This window comes from Astatotilapia calliptera, chromosome 18 (genome assembly GCF_964374335.1).
Source record: "Astatotilapia calliptera chromosome 18, fAstCal68.1, whole genome shotgun sequence".
Classification (NCBI taxonomy): Eukaryota; Metazoa; Chordata; class Actinopteri; order Cichliformes; family Cichlidae; genus Astatotilapia; species Astatotilapia calliptera.
In genome coordinates this window covers 14,889,952-14,907,623 of record NC_137439.1, presented here as the reverse complement: position 1 = coordinate 14,907,623, position 17,672 = coordinate 14,889,952, and the positions used below count along the sequence as shown (strand labels likewise).

General features: G+C 40.9%; 1 protein-coding gene and 1 long non-coding RNA gene across 3 annotated transcripts; both read left to right on the top strand.

The window, feature by feature from the left end:
• The first annotated feature begins 547 nt into the window (after window positions 1-547).
• Window positions 548-2,604, top strand: LOC145422004 (uncharacterized). Its single transcript, XR_013903371.1, has 2 exons — window positions 548-651; window positions 930-2,604. It is a non-coding gene; the product is annotated as an uncharacterized LOC145422004 (long non-coding RNA).
• A 1,955-nt stretch (window positions 2,605-4,559) lies between these two features.
• On the top strand, window positions 4,560-13,091 carry LOC113010738 (uncharacterized). 2 transcript variants are annotated; one of them, XM_080292912.1, is made up of 4 exons: window positions 4,560-7,998; window positions 12,535-12,649; window positions 12,788-12,909; window positions 13,074-13,091. In XM_080292912.1, the coding sequence occupies exon 1, from the start codon at window positions 4,744-4,746 to the stop codon at window positions 6,049-6,051; it is 1,308 nt and encodes a 435-aa protein (XP_080149038.1). In that variant the 5' UTR covers window positions 4,560-4,743; the 3' UTR covers window positions 6,052-7,998; window positions 12,535-12,649; window positions 12,788-12,909; window positions 13,074-13,091. The 2 variants fall into 2 exon arrangements, with proteins under 2 accessions (XP_080149038.1, XP_080149039.1); XM_080292913.1 differs by lacking the exons at window positions 12,535-12,649; window positions 12,788-12,909; window positions 13,074-13,091 and adding an exon at window positions 8,277-8,883.
• Window positions 13,092-17,672: the final 4,581 nt, after the last annotated feature.

Sequence of the window (17,672 nt, the reverse complement as noted above, 5' to 3'; positions counted from 1 at the left end):
AAATCCACCAGTCTTGATCAGTATGGCACTTTTAAATGTCCGCTCTCTGTTGAACAAGTCTTTTATTATTAATGATTTAATTTTAGATAATAAACTTGACTGTTTATTTTTAACTGAAACATGGCTGGGTTCGGATGCACCAGTTGTTCTCACTGAGGCCTCCCCACCAAATTTTAATTTCTCTTTTTCTATTAGAAGTGGTAAGAGAGGTGGTGGGACTGCATCTTTAACCAACAACACACTCACCACCAAACAAATTTTATTTGACAATTTCACCACTTTCGAATTCCATGCTATTGTTTTTAGCAGCCCTCCAGTTTTATCTGTCACAATTTATAGACCACCTAAAGACAGCGCTGCTTTTATCAAGGAATTTTCAGAATTTTTAACAAACATACTGTTCTGTTTTCAATATGTTCATATGCTAATGACACAAATAAGTGTAAAGTGTATTTCTATTGTTATATATTGAAAAATGTTGAATCTTTTATTTTGACATCTGGATAGACAGGGAGGCTTTTATTTTGCATTGTGCATAGACAGGAAGCAGGAAATGCAGAGAACAGTGGGAAAAGCATGGCTACAACTTTGTAATCATTCATGTGGAATCCAAAGCAATCCTTCAAAGGAGTCCTTCAGAAAGCAATAGTCGTAAGTTCTGTCAGTTCTTTGTATATTAAGCAATTAATAATAGGGTGTTTTGAGACATTATTTTGTACCTTCTTTGAAGTGCAGTTATAGGGTGTAGCTTCTGAGCTAATGATACAAGTGTACGCTCACCCACTACCTGCTTGTTTTTCTTTGTAGTAATATCAGTTTGCATATCTACAGTATACTTATTTCATGGTCTCCTGTGTAAGTGCCTGAATATATTTACCTGCTGATTATATGTCAATCGATTAAGAGTTTTGTATTATGTGTTTTTCTAGTTTCACTCCAGTTCAGTGATGTCAGTGCAAGATGATTGCTATGTTTGGAGTCATTAAAGGAGCAAGTACGCCAGAGCTATCGCTGAAGCTGCACGCACCAGGGCCACATTTGCACAGAGGGAGCTCGAAATAAAAAAACATAAGGCCAAGTTGGATTTAGAAAAGGCTACTCTTGAGGCAGATCTAGAAGCATTGGAACTTGAAAAAGCAGCTGCCGTTGCTGTAGCTGAGGCTGAGGTTTTAGAAGCAGCAGCAGCCATAGACTGTGATGATATACACAGCAACAGGAGTGGCATCTCATCTTTGTCCATAAAACAGCAAACCGAGGCATACCTCGAAGATCAAGCTCGAATCAGTTTTAAACCTGCCATAGATTCTCAAGCCACACTGAGTCCCATCTATGTTAAGAAAGCATCGTTGTCAACAAAACAAGAACTCCCAGAATCCAACGTAGAATATAACACTTTATCTACAAACCCTGGTTACTCACAGCTAAGTGAGCATCAGCCAACTACAGGACAGCAGCCATTCTCGCCTCAACCCACTCCATTGAGCCCTCGCTATTTTTGTAAGGCATCTGTAGAACGCAGTCCACACATCAGGCATTCAGATACTTCTCAAAGGAACAGCATACAGCAAAACTCTCAGACTCCATCTACAGGCATGTTAGACTTTGCAAAGTATCTAGCACGCAGGGAATTAGTAACCACAGGTCTCACTAAATTTGATGATCAGCCAGAAGGCTACAGAGCTTGGCAGTCATCCTTCCTCAGCACCATTCAGGATTTGGAGCTGACAGCCAGTGAAGAGTTAGATCTACTAGTAAAATGGCTCGGCAAGGAATCATCAGAACATGTAAAAAGGATCCGTGCTGCTCATATCACTAACCCTGAAGCTGCGCTTAATTTGTCATGGTTGAGACTTCAAGAATGTTATGCAACCCCAGAAGTGATAGAGTGTGCTCTCTTTAAGTGACTGGACTGCTTCCCTCGCCTCACGTTGAGAGAAAACATAAAACTGGCAGCCAAGGAAGATGGTTATCTACCAGGTCTTAGTTATAGGGCTGCTCAATTAATCGAATTTTAATCTCGATTACGATCTGGGCTTTCAACGATCATTAAAAATGACTGAGCCGATTATTAGCACCTCCCTCAAGCTTTACTCTCGCGCTGCTCCGTGTGGAAAATCGAGCGCACCTCTCTGCATTTCGAACACGTGTCACGACAATTAGGAGGACCCGAGGGAAGCTCGGAAAGCTAAGCAGAAGTTATTTGGAGAGGAGAGTGACTGCCGTTGGTTGAAAAAAGAGGTTAAAAAAAACAAACTTCAGTGGTGTGGAAACATTATGGGTTCGCGGAGTCAGACGTGGATCAAGTAGACACAGTGTGTAAACTTTGCTACGGTGTCGTAGCTGCACCACAGATCAACACTGCAAAGTTCACTAAACATAGATGTTTACATTTTTCATTTATTTCTTATATTGCAAACATTTGCACTGTTATCAGTATTTGCACACTATTTTATATTATTTTTTAAAGTCATTATTCAATACATTGTTATTGTTAACCCTTTAAAGCCGGTCAGAGCAGCACGCACCGTTTTGTATAACTATTTTTAAATCCCTGTAGAACCTGAACCATGTAAGCTAGCGCAATAAATTTTTTTGCATATGAAACTTATATCTTATGCCATCATTTGTCCTCGGTCACGGTTTCCTTCCACATAAAGCTTTGCAAAAAATTGCATAAAAAGCGCTTGCAGGAACAAAAACATAATATTCCAGAAACACGCTTTGCCGATCCGATCAGCTGTTCGTAACACTTCCCACATTGAAACAGACGTCAGCGCGAACTATCGCATGTCCGCCATTTCCTGTCCAAAACCGGAAGTGACGCCATATTCGCGGAAAATGTAGTTTTTTACTTGTAGGCCTTAAAAGCCTATACTGGTGTTTTTATAAGTCATGTTTGACGTTTCTGAATAGTTTCTGGGATGCTTAGAACTCGAATTGCACAGCTGGAAATATTTTATTTTGATGCTCATGCTGTTTTCTTTGCAAATTTGCATCATACGATTGTTTTTTTGTTTTTCCTGCAGTATATAAAAATTGGTGTATCTCCAAAATAAAACTATGAAGACACTCACAATAAGTTTCCTGTTGTTGTAAACTATTTTTTGCAACTTTTTTGTATTTAAAGTTTTGAGGGACAAACCTCTTAAATTTCTCCAAGTAGAAATATATGTAAAAAAAAACAAAAACGATTTTCAATTTTTTTGTAGCTTATTGCACGTTTTTGCAATTAATGTAGTTACTATGGACTTAATGCATACATATTATTAAAATATGGGCTATAACAGTTGTATTGATGTATAGCAACTTGAAATGCTCCCACAAATGGCACTACAACATGTAAAAAAATAATATAAGCTCTGGCGGACTTGGTTCTATAGTAGATCTTAAAGGGTTAAATAAATATCGTCAAATAATCGAGATCTCAATTTCAGTGAAAATAATTGTGATTACCATTTTTGCCATAATCGAGCAGCCCTACTTAGTTACTTGGATACTCCAAGAGGCATTAACCCCATTGTCGAAAAGCTGCCAGTGAACCTGCAAGAGAAATGGCTCTCCGCTGATTCAAGGTATAAAGAACAGCATAGGGTATGCTTCCCCCCATTTGCCTTTTTTGTGGATTTTGTCAACAGTGAAGTCAAGGCTAGAAACGATCCCAGTTTTGTTTTGACAAACAGCAGCCGTTATTATAATTGAAATGAAAAACCCATGGCAAATCATGATGGTGGGAGAACTGCCATAGCCGTTCGAAAGACAAATGTGTCCACAGTAGCTAATCCAAGCTCCAGACATAGAGAAGAAACAGATGGGAGAGGCGCAAATGATCCTGCTAAGTACTGTCCACTTCACAACAAACCCCACCCTCTGGAAAAATGTAGGGTCTTTAAAGCGAAACCACTCATGGAACGGAAGAAATTATTAAAGGACCACAGACGGTGCTTTAGGTGCTGCTCAGTTACTCATGTTGCAAGGGAATGTCACATGAACCTACAGTGCAATGAATGTCAGAGTGATAAGCACTGCACTGCTCTTCATCCGGAGACTACTCTCCCAGAAGTGTCGCCTCCTGCATCCGTGTCAGATACAGACCAGCGAAACAACTCCACAACAGAGGTAACCTCAAAGTGCACTGAAGTCTGTGGAGTTGGTCTCCTTGAACGATCTTGTGCTAAGATCTGCCTGGTGCGAGTTTTTCCAAAGGGACAACGAGAACGCTCAGTCAAGATGTATGCCATCCTGGATGACCAGAGCAATCGCTCGCTGGCCAAATCAGAGTTTTTCCAACTCTTTGGGATCAGTAGCAACCTTTCCCCGTGCTTGCTGAAGACATGCGCTGGTACTACTGAGATGACAGGGAGAAAGGCAGTCGGTTTCCAGAATGAGGCTTTAGACGGTGAAGTGTGCTTAGACTTACCTCCACTCATTGAATGTAATGACATCATGACCAACAGGTCTGAAATCCCCTCAACAGAGGTAGCACGTTCCCATGCCCACTTGATGCCCATAGCGCCTTACATTCCTGAGATAGATCCCGAAGCACAGATTTTGATCTTACTGGGAAGAGATCTCATACGTGTACACAAAGTAAGGCAACAAATTAACGGCCCCCACAATGCTCCCTTTGCCCAGCAGTTGGATTTGGGATGGGTGATAGTTGGGGAAGTTTGCATCAACAGGGCACACAAGCCTACTGTAGCTGTCTATAAGACTAGTGTCTTGCCTAATGGACGTCCATCTTTCATGGTGCCATGTCAGAATGAAATATCTGTGAAAGAAAAGTTGGCGTATGGCGGGGAGAAAAGACCCGATATTTACCCTTGCCTGTCCAGTTATGGCTCCATCAACATGCCTGCTGAGGAAAAACTTGGGGTAAGCGTATTCACAAGACAGACATGTGATAACGAACCGGCTTTGTCGTTTGAAGACGAGAGCTTTCTGAACATCATGCAGAAGGAGTTCTGTCAGAATGAACAAAACAGCTGGGTTGCTCCACTACCATTCAGGTCGCCCAGACCACGCCTACCAAACAACCGTGCTCAAGCCTTGTCTCGTCTCCACTCTCTGGATCGCACATTGGGCAAAAATCCTAAAATGAAAGAGCAGTTCATTGCATTCATGAAGAAGCTCTTCGAAAATGGGCATGCTGAGAAGGCACCTTCTCTCCAAGAACATGAAGAATGTTGGTATTTACCCATTTTTGGGGTCTACCACCCCCAAAAACCCGATCAAATACACGTAGTATTTGACTCAAGCGCACAAGAAAGTGGCATTTCTCTTAATGGCGTCCTGCTCTCAGGCCCTGACCTAAATAACTCCCTGTTAGGAGTGCTGCTCAGGTTCAGAAAGGACATTGTTGCTGTGACAGCCGACATTCAACAGATGTTCTATTGTTTCATGGTGAGAGAGGACCACAGAAATTATCTAAGATTTCTTTGGCACAAAGATCATGACCTGACAAAGGAAGTAGGGGAATACCGCATGCGCGTGCATGTGTTTGGGAATAGCCCGTCACCTGCAGTCGCTGTATATGGACTTCGAAGAGCTTCCCAAGAGGGTGAGCACAAATACAGACCTGACACACGCCAGTTTGTGGAGAGACACTTTTATGTGGACGACGGACTGATCTCTCTCGAGAGAGAAGCAGAGGCTATTGACCTTCTCAAGCGCACTCCAGCATCACTGGCAAGATCTAATCTTAAACTGCATAAGATTGCCTCCAACAGTATCAAAGTGATGCAGGCTTTCACCCCTGAAGATCTGGCTACAGGTTTAAAAGACTTGGCGCTAAATGAGGAAGTTCTCCCAGCACAAAGAAGCCTTGGTCTGTGCTGGAGGATAGATTCTGACACCTTCACATTCAAGGTTGCAGCTGACAACAAACCCTTCACTCGCCGAGGAGTGCTATCGACAGTTAACAGCCTCTTCGACCCACTGGGCTTGGCTGCTCCAGTGACCATCCGAGGACGAGCACTACTAAGGGAACTTTCAGCTGACATATGCGACTGGGATACAGAACTTCCCACAAACAACAGATCAGAATCCAGCTGACCTAGCCACCAGATCGGTCCCAGCATCTCGGCTTGGAGAGACTATGTGGTTTACAGGTCCAGATTTTCTTCACAAGCCTCCTGTGGCTGAAACACATGAGCCCTTTGAGCTGGTGGAACCAGATGCAGATGTGGAGGTAAGACCACAGCTGACATCCTGTGCTACCCATATAACCGAGGGTAAGTTGACTTCAAATAGGTTCCAACGCTTCTCCACCTGGAGGTCTTTACTGAGAGCAGTTGCCTTCTTGAGCCACCAGACTCAATCATTCAGTACCAACCCCCCAAATACATGTAGAGGATGGCATATGTGCAACAAACTTCATACTCCAGAAGAACTGGAGGCAGAAAAGCTGACCATACTTAGGTTGGTCCAAAGGGATGCTTATCCAGAAGAGTATGTTGCACTGCAAGAGAATAGAGCAATTTCAAAGACAAGCACAATCCTCAAGCTAGACCCTTTCATGTGCAACGGTCTTTTACGGGTTGGTGGACGTCTGAAACACTCCACTTGGAAGGAAAAATCCAATCATTCTCCCAAAACAGAATCATGTGACCAAATTGCTAGTGACCCATTACCATGAAAAGATAAAACATCAAGGACGACAGTTTACAGAAGGGGCAATCAGAGCGGAAGGCCTGTGGATTGTTGCCGGCAAAAGGTTGATTAGCTCTGTAATCCATTCCTGTATTGTCTGCCGCAAGCTGAGAGGAAAACTGGAAGTCCAGAAAATGGCCGACCTTCCCCCAGAACGTCTGAGCATGTCTCCTCCCTTTACATATGTAGGGTTGGATGTTTTTGATCCGTGGGAGGTAATCACCCGAAGAACTCGAGGTGGAGCAGCTCAGAGTAAGCGATGGGCGATCCTTTTCACGTGCATGAGTACCAGGGCTGTGCATATAGAAGTCATTGAGTCCATGGACTCAAGTAGCTGCATCAATGCACTACGCAGACTTTTTGCCTTAAGATGGCCTGTGAAGCAGCTGAGGTCAGACTGTGGTACAAACTTTGTTGGAGCATGTTCTGAATTAGGAATAAGACAAGATGATCAGAGTCAAAACAAGATCCTGAGTACCTCTACGAACACGGCTGTACATGGGAGTTCAACCCTCCACATGCCTCGCATATGGGAGGTGTGTGGGAGCGCATGATTGGTGTAACCAGGAGGATACTGGACTCCATGTTGTCTCACGGTAAACACAGTTCCCTGAGTCATGAAGTGCTCTGTACATTGATGGCAGAGGTGTCTGCTATAATCAATGCAAGGCCATTGATCCCAGTCTCCAAAGATCCTTCTTCACCACTGCTGCTGACTCCCGCTATGATAGTAACGCAGAAACCTGCAAGTACAGGTACTTGCTGATGAATTCTGGACCCGATGGAGAAATGAATATCTACACACTCTGCAGCCAAGTGGCAAGTGGCATGTCGCAACTTACAAGTGGGTGATGTAGTGTTGCTCAAACAGAAGCAGTCATCTCGTAACGAGTGGCCGATGGGGTTGGTCACTACCACCTTTCCAAGTAGTGATGGGAAGGTGCGCAAAGTGGAAGTCAGAACAGCATCACAAGGCAAAGTAAAGACTTTCTCAAGGCCTATAAGTGATGTTATTTTGCTCTTATCAATAGAGAGTCCTAAGTTAACCAAAGACAGTTAAGCATGAAGTGGCATATTTGGGAATGCCAGACGGGGAGTGTTCTGTTTTCAATATGTTCATATGCTAATGACACAAATAAGTGTAAAGTGTATTTCTATTGTTATATATTGAAAAATGTTGAATCTTTTATTTTGACATCTGGATAGACAGGGAGGCTTTTATTTTGCATTGTGCATAGACAGGAAGCAGGAAATGCAGAGAACAGTGGGAAAAGCATGGCTACAACTTTGTAATCATTCATGTGGAATCCAAAGCAATCCTTCAAAGGAGTCCTTCAGAAAGCAATAGTCGTAAGTTCTGTCAGTTCTTTGTATATTAAGCAATTAATAATAGGGTGTTTTGAGACATTATTTTGTACCTTCTTTGAAGTGCAGTTATAGGGTGTAGCTTCTGAGCTAATGATACAAGTGTACGCTCACCCACTACCTGCTTGTTTTTCTTTGTAGTAATATCAGTTTGCATATCTACAGTATACTTATTTCATGGTCTCCTGTGTAAGTGCCTGAATATATTTACCTGCTGATTATATGTCAATCGATTAAGAGTTTTGTATTATGTGTTTTTCTAGTTTCACTCCAGTTCAATGATGTCAGTGCAAGATGATTGCTATGTTTGGAGTCATTAAAGGAGCAAGTACGCTCACCTTCCTGGCTCTTGAAAAGGAGTTTGGCTGGCTGTTTATCTATGTTCACACTCAGGGAGTTTAACACATAGAGAGAACAGTACACATACACTCAAAATATAACATGATCATTTTAACCGGTGATTTTAACCTGCACATAGATAATCCTTCTGACTGTACATCAAAAGAATTCTTAAACATTCTTCACTGTATGGATTTTACCCAGCACGTCACGCAGCCGACTCACAACAGAGGACACACTCTGGACCTGGTCATCACCTATGGGCTGTCCAACAGTGTGTCCTCTGTTGTTGATTTGGCTGTCTCTGACCACTACGGTGTGTTTTTTAACATCACCGGTTTTATTCAGCGCGAGACCTCGGTGCAAACTGTGAGGAGGCGCTATCTAACCTCTGTAGTGGCTGCAAATTATACCAGGGTTTTAGACTGGATACATGCACCTCATGTGTTAACCTCTTCGACATGTAAATGGCTGTGAACAAAGAGAAACTTGTAAATAACTCATGAAAGAATAAAGTTACGTTGAAACCAAGCACACCATTGTTTTTCTTGTGACATTACCAATAAGTTTGATGTGTCACATGGCCCTCTTCCTATTGAAAAAACAAAAGTTGTATCCAAGATGGCCGACTTCTAAATGGCCACCATGGTCACCACCCATCTTGAGGAGTTTTCCCCCTCACATATACTAATGTGCCACAAACAGGACTTTAATATCACCAACCATTCCCATTTTATTACGGTGTATCCATATAAATGGCCCACCCTGTAGATAACCAAACTAAAACCTGACATTACAAAGAGTAGGCATGCAGAGGTGTTGAACTCCACTCCTGGAGGGCTGGTGTTCTGCAGGTTTTAGATAACACCCTGGGTCAACACACCTGAATCAAATAATTAGTTCATTTCCAGGCCTCTGGAGAACTTCAAAAAATGCTGAGTAGGTAATTTAGCCTTTAAATAAGCTGTGTTGTATCATGGACACAACTAAAACCTGCAGGTCACTGGCCCTCCAGGCCTGGAGTTCCACACCTGTGGCATAGAGCAATTACAACTATAATAAGAAATAAAACCTGGAACACAATCTTAACCTCAGAACATTAAAGAAACCAGAAATAAAAGACCAAACACATAAACATTGTGCCACAGACCCACTGGGACCCAGACCCAAACTCAACTCAGATTAGAACTACTTCTACTTAAAAATATTTATGTTAGAAAATTAGTTGTAATAAGTGACTGGCACCTACAAACACAGTCAAGAGGCTTAGCTGTTCAAGCCAAATTTAAGAGATAAGGGACTTGAGATTTGTTGTGCCCAAAGATCTGGTTCCAGTATTCTAGAAACATTTAATAATTTGGGATTGACACAACAAAACAAAATTAAAAGGGAGTGGCAGCTGTCAATGGCAGATATTAACTTTTGCTGGTTAGCGAAGATTATTAAAAATTGGTTTGAGCTAAGGTGAGAGGGGGGCAAGAGAGCGATGGACAGACTGGTGCTGCAGCCGCAATAATGCAGTCGTGGTTAAAAGATAGCTGAGCGTAAAAGTGATGCTCTTGAATTACCAGTCAATCTATGTCCCTACGCTCACCTATGGTCATGAGCTTTGGGTAGTGACTGAAAGAACAAAATTGCAGATACAAGTGGTGGACATGAGCTTTCTCCAAAGGGTGGCTGGCCTCTCCCTTAGTGAGTGAATGGGTTAAATGCAGAGAGGTAGTTGTAGTTGTAGTTGTTGTTGTTGTTGTATACAGGATGAGAGGTAGGGATGGGTATCTATGAGATTTTCACGATTCCGATTCCATTTTTGATTCTGTTTAACAATTCGATTCTTTATCGATTCTCTTATCGATTCTTTTAAAAAAGGAGAACACTAAGGTCGAATAGCTTAGAACTTTGTTTTATATCTTCTCTTTGAACAAGATAGAAATTTAGGAGTAACATGGCCTTACAAACCCAACAGTGAGATCTTAAGAGATCCACAGCCTACGGCTCTTCAATGGGGTGTCACAGGGTCCCCAGGAAAAAAAATTGTAAATGTAAAATAACAAAATAAATATTCTTCTGTAGCAATAACAAAGTATAACATAAATTATTCTGTAGCAATTACACAAGAATATCCAGTAATGTCCCTGCCTACAATTAAACACATTCACTTACCGAAAATCAGGGCATCTGCTGTGGCAAATGGGTGCAAACCTTTTACCACAAACTGAGTCACTGCTCAGTAACATTCGTCTATCCTGGCCTGAAAGGAGATGCTACCGGTAGACTGCAGTGAGAACTGCCAGCATCTGAGCCAGCCAGACTCTGTCTGTCTCTCTCATCATGGTCACCTAAATGCACAGTAATAGCAGGTTTTGTAATAAGGCAGATCGCGCTAACACAATATGCACTGTTAGTTGATTATTTACCTGCCGCATTAACGGGAGAGGACGTGCCAACGTTACCGCTGCTGCTGGGTTGAGATTCACAAGTCGAGCGGAATTAAAAACATGACATTCATTTAAGGTTATCGTGTGTTTTGTGAGCAAATGCTTTTTCATATTCGTAGTGTTTCCTCCCTTAAATGAAATATCTACTTGGCAAGTATTGCAAGTTGCCCTGTTGTCATCCGTTCTCGTAAAGTATAATCAAACTTTTGAGCGTTTGAGCCGCCATGTTTCCTGCCAGGTAAATGACGCTCCGCAACGTGGTGACGTCATTCGGGGCGACTGGAATCGATAAGGGAATTGTTTTACAAAAATGGCAAACAATTCCAAGGAATTGAAACAGTGGGAACCAGTTCTCAACAAGGTTTTCGATACCCATCCCTAGTGAGAGGTTTGGCCATCTGGAAGGGGCTCCGATTATCTTCTCCACATCGAAAGGATGCAGTTGAGGTGGTTTTGGCCCACCAGAAGAAGAATCTGGGGCAGACCCAGGACATGCTGGAGAGAATATACCTTTTGGCTGACCTGTTAATGCCTTGGTGTTCCCCTGATAACCTAGAGGAGGTCGCCAGGGAGAGGCAGGTCTGGCTTTCTCTGCTTTGGCTGCTGTCCCTGCAGCCCGGTATTAGGTCTGCACTTGCAGGCTTTGCTTTGTTCACCGTGAATAAAGCAAGATAATTAGACCTCAATCCATTTTAACTTGCAAGGGAAGCCGGTCTGGTCAGGATCTTGGAGCTGCAAGCTCCCCACCTGATCCCAGCCAACTCCAGTCTCCCCTCCCATTGTAAAACCCATATGGTGTGTCATAAAAGTTAAGGCACTGTGTGTGTGTGTGTGTGTGTTTGTGTTTGTATATGTAACTTCCTGGTTACAACTGTTTTAACAACATCCCTAGTCATAAAAAGGGTCATCTCCCCTCACCCCGTATATGTCTTAACCCCTTTTAATGGTCCACCATATACAAGCATAGGTGAGCCCATAAATGGCAGGAAGTAAACATTCCTTACTAAATAAGGAAACCAGAATGTTACCTGCAAGTGTGCCTGCAGTTTAAGACAAGGTTCACAATTTTAAATGCAACAATGACAACTTTTAACAAAATCACTCCAACACCCAGCTCCAGAGAAGTGGAAGAAAATGGATGGATGGATGGTTTTTGCTACCAAAACTATTACAGTAACTCAAATATTCAGGCTCTATAACAATGGCAAATTTCTGGTGACAAGATCTCAGACAAATCAGGCTGGTGGGGTCAGAGTGTAGCCCTATTGTAAAGGGTCTAACAGAAAAAAACAACAACAACAGAATAAGAGTGTGAGGCTTCTTTTTAACCACAGTGGTGTGTAACATGTTTTGTTTCAATTTTAATTTTCTTCTTATCTGCTTCCTCATCAAGAGCCTTGCTGCTGTACTACTTTAGCACTTTAATATGTTGGTCTACCTTTTTATGCTCTACACAGCATTAGAGATATCATAAATCAACACCATTTTTATGATCTGTGTTGGATTTTATGTTTTCATATTTAGTTGTATTTATATAATGTTTACATGTTTTCAGCAAGAAATACTTTCTTTTGAACAGAATACTGGGGTTTCTGCATTTATTTATGTAAATAAATGTAACTTTTGATTGAGTCTGTTTTGATTAGATGGCTTTGAAAAAAAAAAATACATTCAACATTATTTTATTTCATTTCAATGTAGAAAAAAGTGATTGCTCAAGCTTTTTGCTTTTTTTTCTTCACAGTGTGGCTTTCATTAGGGTGGTACTCTAGCTCAAAGACGAGACAAAATATCAGATATCTCACGAACATCACACGTTTTTCACCACAGTGCAGTTCAACAGAAGACCTGAGATAGAGGTAAGTTCAGAGGAATGTAACATGCGTATAGACAGCTATTTGTCAGGTTTAATTTTGATGAAGTTTCATTTTTCATGTGACAGTTTGTTGCACAAGTTAACTTTGAATTTTTTGTTTCATAATGTGGTTTTTGTTAAGGCAGAATATCTGAATTAATGTGAAACAAAAGGACGAACTATTAGTTTTCCGAAGAACATTGTACAGCTTTTGTGCTGAATCACAGGGCAATTCAGCAGAAGACTTGACAGTTGATGTTTGAGGTAAGTTGCTGTTTTTGTTTTCTGAAATTTGATACTTTTTTAGTCACTTTGGTTTTATATAATATACAAAAATTAGAACCAAAATCAACAGTTTCTGTCACTTTAGAGAAAACTGCTCAGTCATTGTGTTTGATTGCATTTTATTTTATATGTATGTTTTCCAGAAAATTGAAAATGGCAAACTTCACATCCACATCCAGAACGAGTGGTCTTGTTGAATACATGTGTGATACTAATGTTCCCACCATCACTGGTCCCCTTTTCATCTTGATCTTCATCCTCAGTATCATATGCAACAGCCTCCTCTTATGTGTTCTTTTCATCTACGAGAATCTGAAAAGTATCACAAATATTTTCATCCTGAACCTGGCCTGCTCTGATTTGATCTTCACCATCACACTTCCATTCTGGGCCGCTGATCACCTACACAACTGGGTCTTTGGGGACTTTGTCTGCAAAGTTATCACTGCTGGATTCGCTGTTGGTTTGTACAGCAGTGTCATTCTGCTGACTGCTATGACAGTGGATCGTTTTACTACTGTTGTACTGCACAACTGGCCGATCAGCCATGTCAGAGTGAAGAAGTGTGCAATTGGTGCCTGTATAGCTGCCTGGGTCATCAGCATCTTAGCGTCCCTGAGTGATGCAATGAAAGTAAAGGTTGAAAGCTGGGAAGGTAAAAACTTTTGCTATGATGAATCTGAAGACACGCTTGGACATTATCTCCAAGTGTCACTGCTATTCTTCCTCCCATTTGCCATCATTATTTTCTGCTACTCTGCCATCCTCATGAAAGTTTTGCAAGGTTTAAACAGAAGGAAGTTCAGGACTGTGGCTGTGCTGTTGTGTATTGTTGCAGCCTTTTTCATTTGCTGGGGGCCATACCATATTATGCTTTTAATCAAGTCTCTCAATACAAACAATGATTGTAAGGTACTGAAACGGTTAGCAGTTGCCTACCATATCTGTGAAATGCTTGCCTATTCTCACTGCTGTATGAACCCTCTGCTATATATGCTCTCGCAGAAGTTGCGAAAGCATCTGTTGAGTCTTTTGCGCTGTGAAAAAGTGAACAGGAAGAAGAGAGAGAGAAGCACCAGCCTGAACATTTCACAACAATTCACACTGCAGAGCTCTGCTGTTTAGATGGAACTGCACAACTATCCATTTAACAGTCACTAATAAAATTAAACCTTGATTCAGGCTGATACAGTCATAGTACTTTGATGTGTAAGTGTATTAACTCATTCATTGAGGCAAACAGAGAGCAGTAATTAAATCTAATTACTGCTCTCTGTTTTCCTCAGTTGGACTGTAAAAGTCCAACTGAGGAAAACTTGGACTGTCAACTTGGACTGTAAAAGTAAAAATAGCTGGTGTATTTTTACTTATACCTTTATTTTAAAGTAGACAAATTACTTTTTTAATTAACAAAAAGTGTAAAGGTTGGGATAAACATGCTTTAAAATTATTGAAATGCTGACACTGATGTAACAGAAATATCAATCAACCTTAACTAGATAACCAGAACCTTAAATACAATGTGAAAATTTAAATGAATTGTGCTTAATAGACAATTCAATCTGTATCCAGTTACTTAAACTTTAGGGAAAAACAGTATTAGACTGCTCCATCAAGCTCCATCTATGCAATCTATATGACTCCTTCTGTATGTTCTTTTCAAAATGGTGGAAATTGAAACTTCCAGATTTTATGGACACAAGGGAGTGGTACTGTAGATAGCATGATTCTGTTGCTTAAACTCAAGTTGTTTCTTCTATTTCCAAGTCTGAACTTTGATTTAGTAGGATTTCAGAAATGCACAATAGTTTTACCCCTTCGAAAAGAAATGTAAGTACCTCGCATGTTAAACCAATGTCCATACTTCAGGAAGTAGAGGGCAGGATGAGGCAGAAATTATTTTACTCAGGACAGCTATAAGGGGCAATAGGTGGAGTAAGACCAGACATCAGAGCAGGAATTTGAAAGCTCAGAGGAGGACATATCAGCTTTTGAGGGGCCTGGCCGCGGACCGAACAGCTGTTTAATGCAGGGCTCTGATGTTTAGACATTACAATATGTAGAAGGGGAAATAAGAATGTATTCAATTTAATTCACACACACACACACACACACACACACACACACACACACACACACACACACACACACACACACGAACTAAGAATTTGATTTCTTCTTTTATCCTCTCCTGTTGTTCATGTAATTAATAATATATATGTAAATAAAAGTGGACTAAATCATATGCTTTCGTACTTCATTTCACTTGAATTATCGTTTCACTTCCAATCTGAAATTCAACCTGGGCTGAAAATTTTGTTATGCATAAACAAGAAAACAGGACAACAGTGCCCGCAATCAGAGGACCACCTGTTTGGTGGTCTAAATATTAGCGCTCACATGGCGGTCCCTGAATGACATCAAACAGAAAACAGGCAACCAGGTTTTAGAAAAAAAATCAGCACACACACAACGGCCTATCTGTAGTTATAGTCAGATCAACAAGCAGATTCTTGAATAGTACAATGGTCAAAGTACCAAATGATTTCAATCTCTCTGATAATGGGACAAGAATAAAGCCTCCTGAAAAGAGAAAAGTCTCTTAAACAGCACACAACAAGGCTTCCATGAAAACATGATTCCCTTCACGGGCCAGGCCTCAATTCAACATTTAGTCTGCTTATCTTGCAGTTTATGACAGCTCCTTCTCTATAATGAAATGCAACCACAATTTCCTGAACTAACGAACTGTGGTCTGATTAGTTAGTTCCTTTTTGTAACACCTGACTTAACTTCCTGTTTTAACAGGAAATGTATTAGGTGTTGCTTTGCTTGTGTATCAGAATGAATATTTATTCTAGTAATGCTTTGCTTAATTTCTTGCACAAATGCTATCTCTTGCTTTCATGCTGATCAGTGCACATCCTGCTTCTTTAGTTGTTCAGAAAAAAAAATATCTAAAAAAAAGAAAAAGAAAAGAAAAACATTGCTATGTGTGATTTTTAATTTCTTGAGCCTCACGTTATGCAATAGCTCTTATCCATGATGGACTTTGGGTGTTGTCATTTGCCCCTTCTCAGGCTCCAAGATTATTTCTGGATGCTTCTAAACTGCATTTGTTTTTATCAAGATGTGACTAATGTATTTGTAATACAATGCATTTATTAATTCAGTTCATGACCTGATTGATACAGCTTTAACTATTAATAATGATGTAATAATGTTATATCGTCATTACTTCGGTTACTCAGTAGTTATTTGCTGACAAGACCTGAACATGTAAATCATGTTCCTGAAGAGGGACTACCATTATGTAATTATTGTCACTAAATAATAAATATTATTTTTGAATTCCTTATTTATTTTGAAACTATCTTTTTTTTTTAATTGTGTTTTATTGTATTTTTATTGGCTATTATGGCACTTTTAGTCTTTTTGTGTGTACAGCGCTGAAAGCAGCTCAATTGAGCTCCACATGGAGAAATCAGCACTTTACGTCCTCTGCATTAAAACAGCTTCCTGTGGGTCTTTCTAAAGGGAACAAGCTTTGAAGATCACATCAGATATCCTACGTCTGCACCTCAGTTTCTAACCTGTGGTGCAATTTTTAGGCTTTTAAAGAACTCCATGACGGGATCTTTGGAGAGTGGGTCTGTGGAGTAGGGACAGGAATTTATTATCTGAGACTGCACACCTCGTCTTTGGATTATGTTTTTGCAGTTTTTAAAAAAATTCAGTTTTTCTTCATTGATCCTTTAAATGCAAAGCAGCAGTGAACCCTTCCAGAACTGGGATGCCAGATTCTTTCTTTATCTTTCATTTGGAAAATGCAGCAACAAACCTGTCTGCATCTATTATTGCAAAAGGCATCAGGGAACCCTTCTGCCTCTGGATGTCAGTTTTCTGCCATCTACCTATTGTTTGCAAAACAAAAAACAAACAAACAAAAAAGCTATGGGCACTTCCCTCTATCCTTCTTTCGCAAAATGCAGCAGCAAGATTTTGGGCACCGGCATCCTGACACCTGGATTCCAGCTTCACGTTCGCAAAATGCAGAAGCAAGTTTTTCTACCACTAAGACGCCAGGTTCTCACTATCTCTATCCCTCATTTGCAAATGCAGCACAAAGCTTTTTGCACTGGGATACCAAGTTCTCTCTCTTCTAACCTTCATTTGCAAAATATAGCAGCTCACTTCTCCAGCACTGGATTAGCAGCTTGTGCCATCTACTATTAAAAACAACAAAACATTATCATCACCGTGTTGCCAGTCTTCTTCTCCATATCAGTTCTTTGTCCAGGTTCTCTCTCCTCTATTGCTCCTTTGCATCATGCAGATGCAACTTCCCGGAACCGGGATGACAGTTTTTCTTCTCCTGTACTGTTAATTTGTAACACAGCAGCCTTTCCTGCCAGTTTCTACATTATTGTTTTCTTCTTTGCAGTATGCAGCAGCAAACCTGGCACCAGGGGCTGGTTTTTCTGCCATTTGACCATCATTCACCTTATGAACATTACTGGCACTGGGTTGCTGGTTCATTGCTCCACTATCCCTACTTTTCAATAAACTGCAGCAAACCTTTTCTCGTCACAGGGTTACCAGTTTCTCTGCCATCTATCCCTTCCCCAATTACATGCAGCAATGCACCTTTCTACACTGGGTCTCCAGTTCCAACATTCTCTTCTTTGCAAATGCAGCAGCAACAACTTCACACAGGGATGCCAGGGCAGCTTCCACTAACA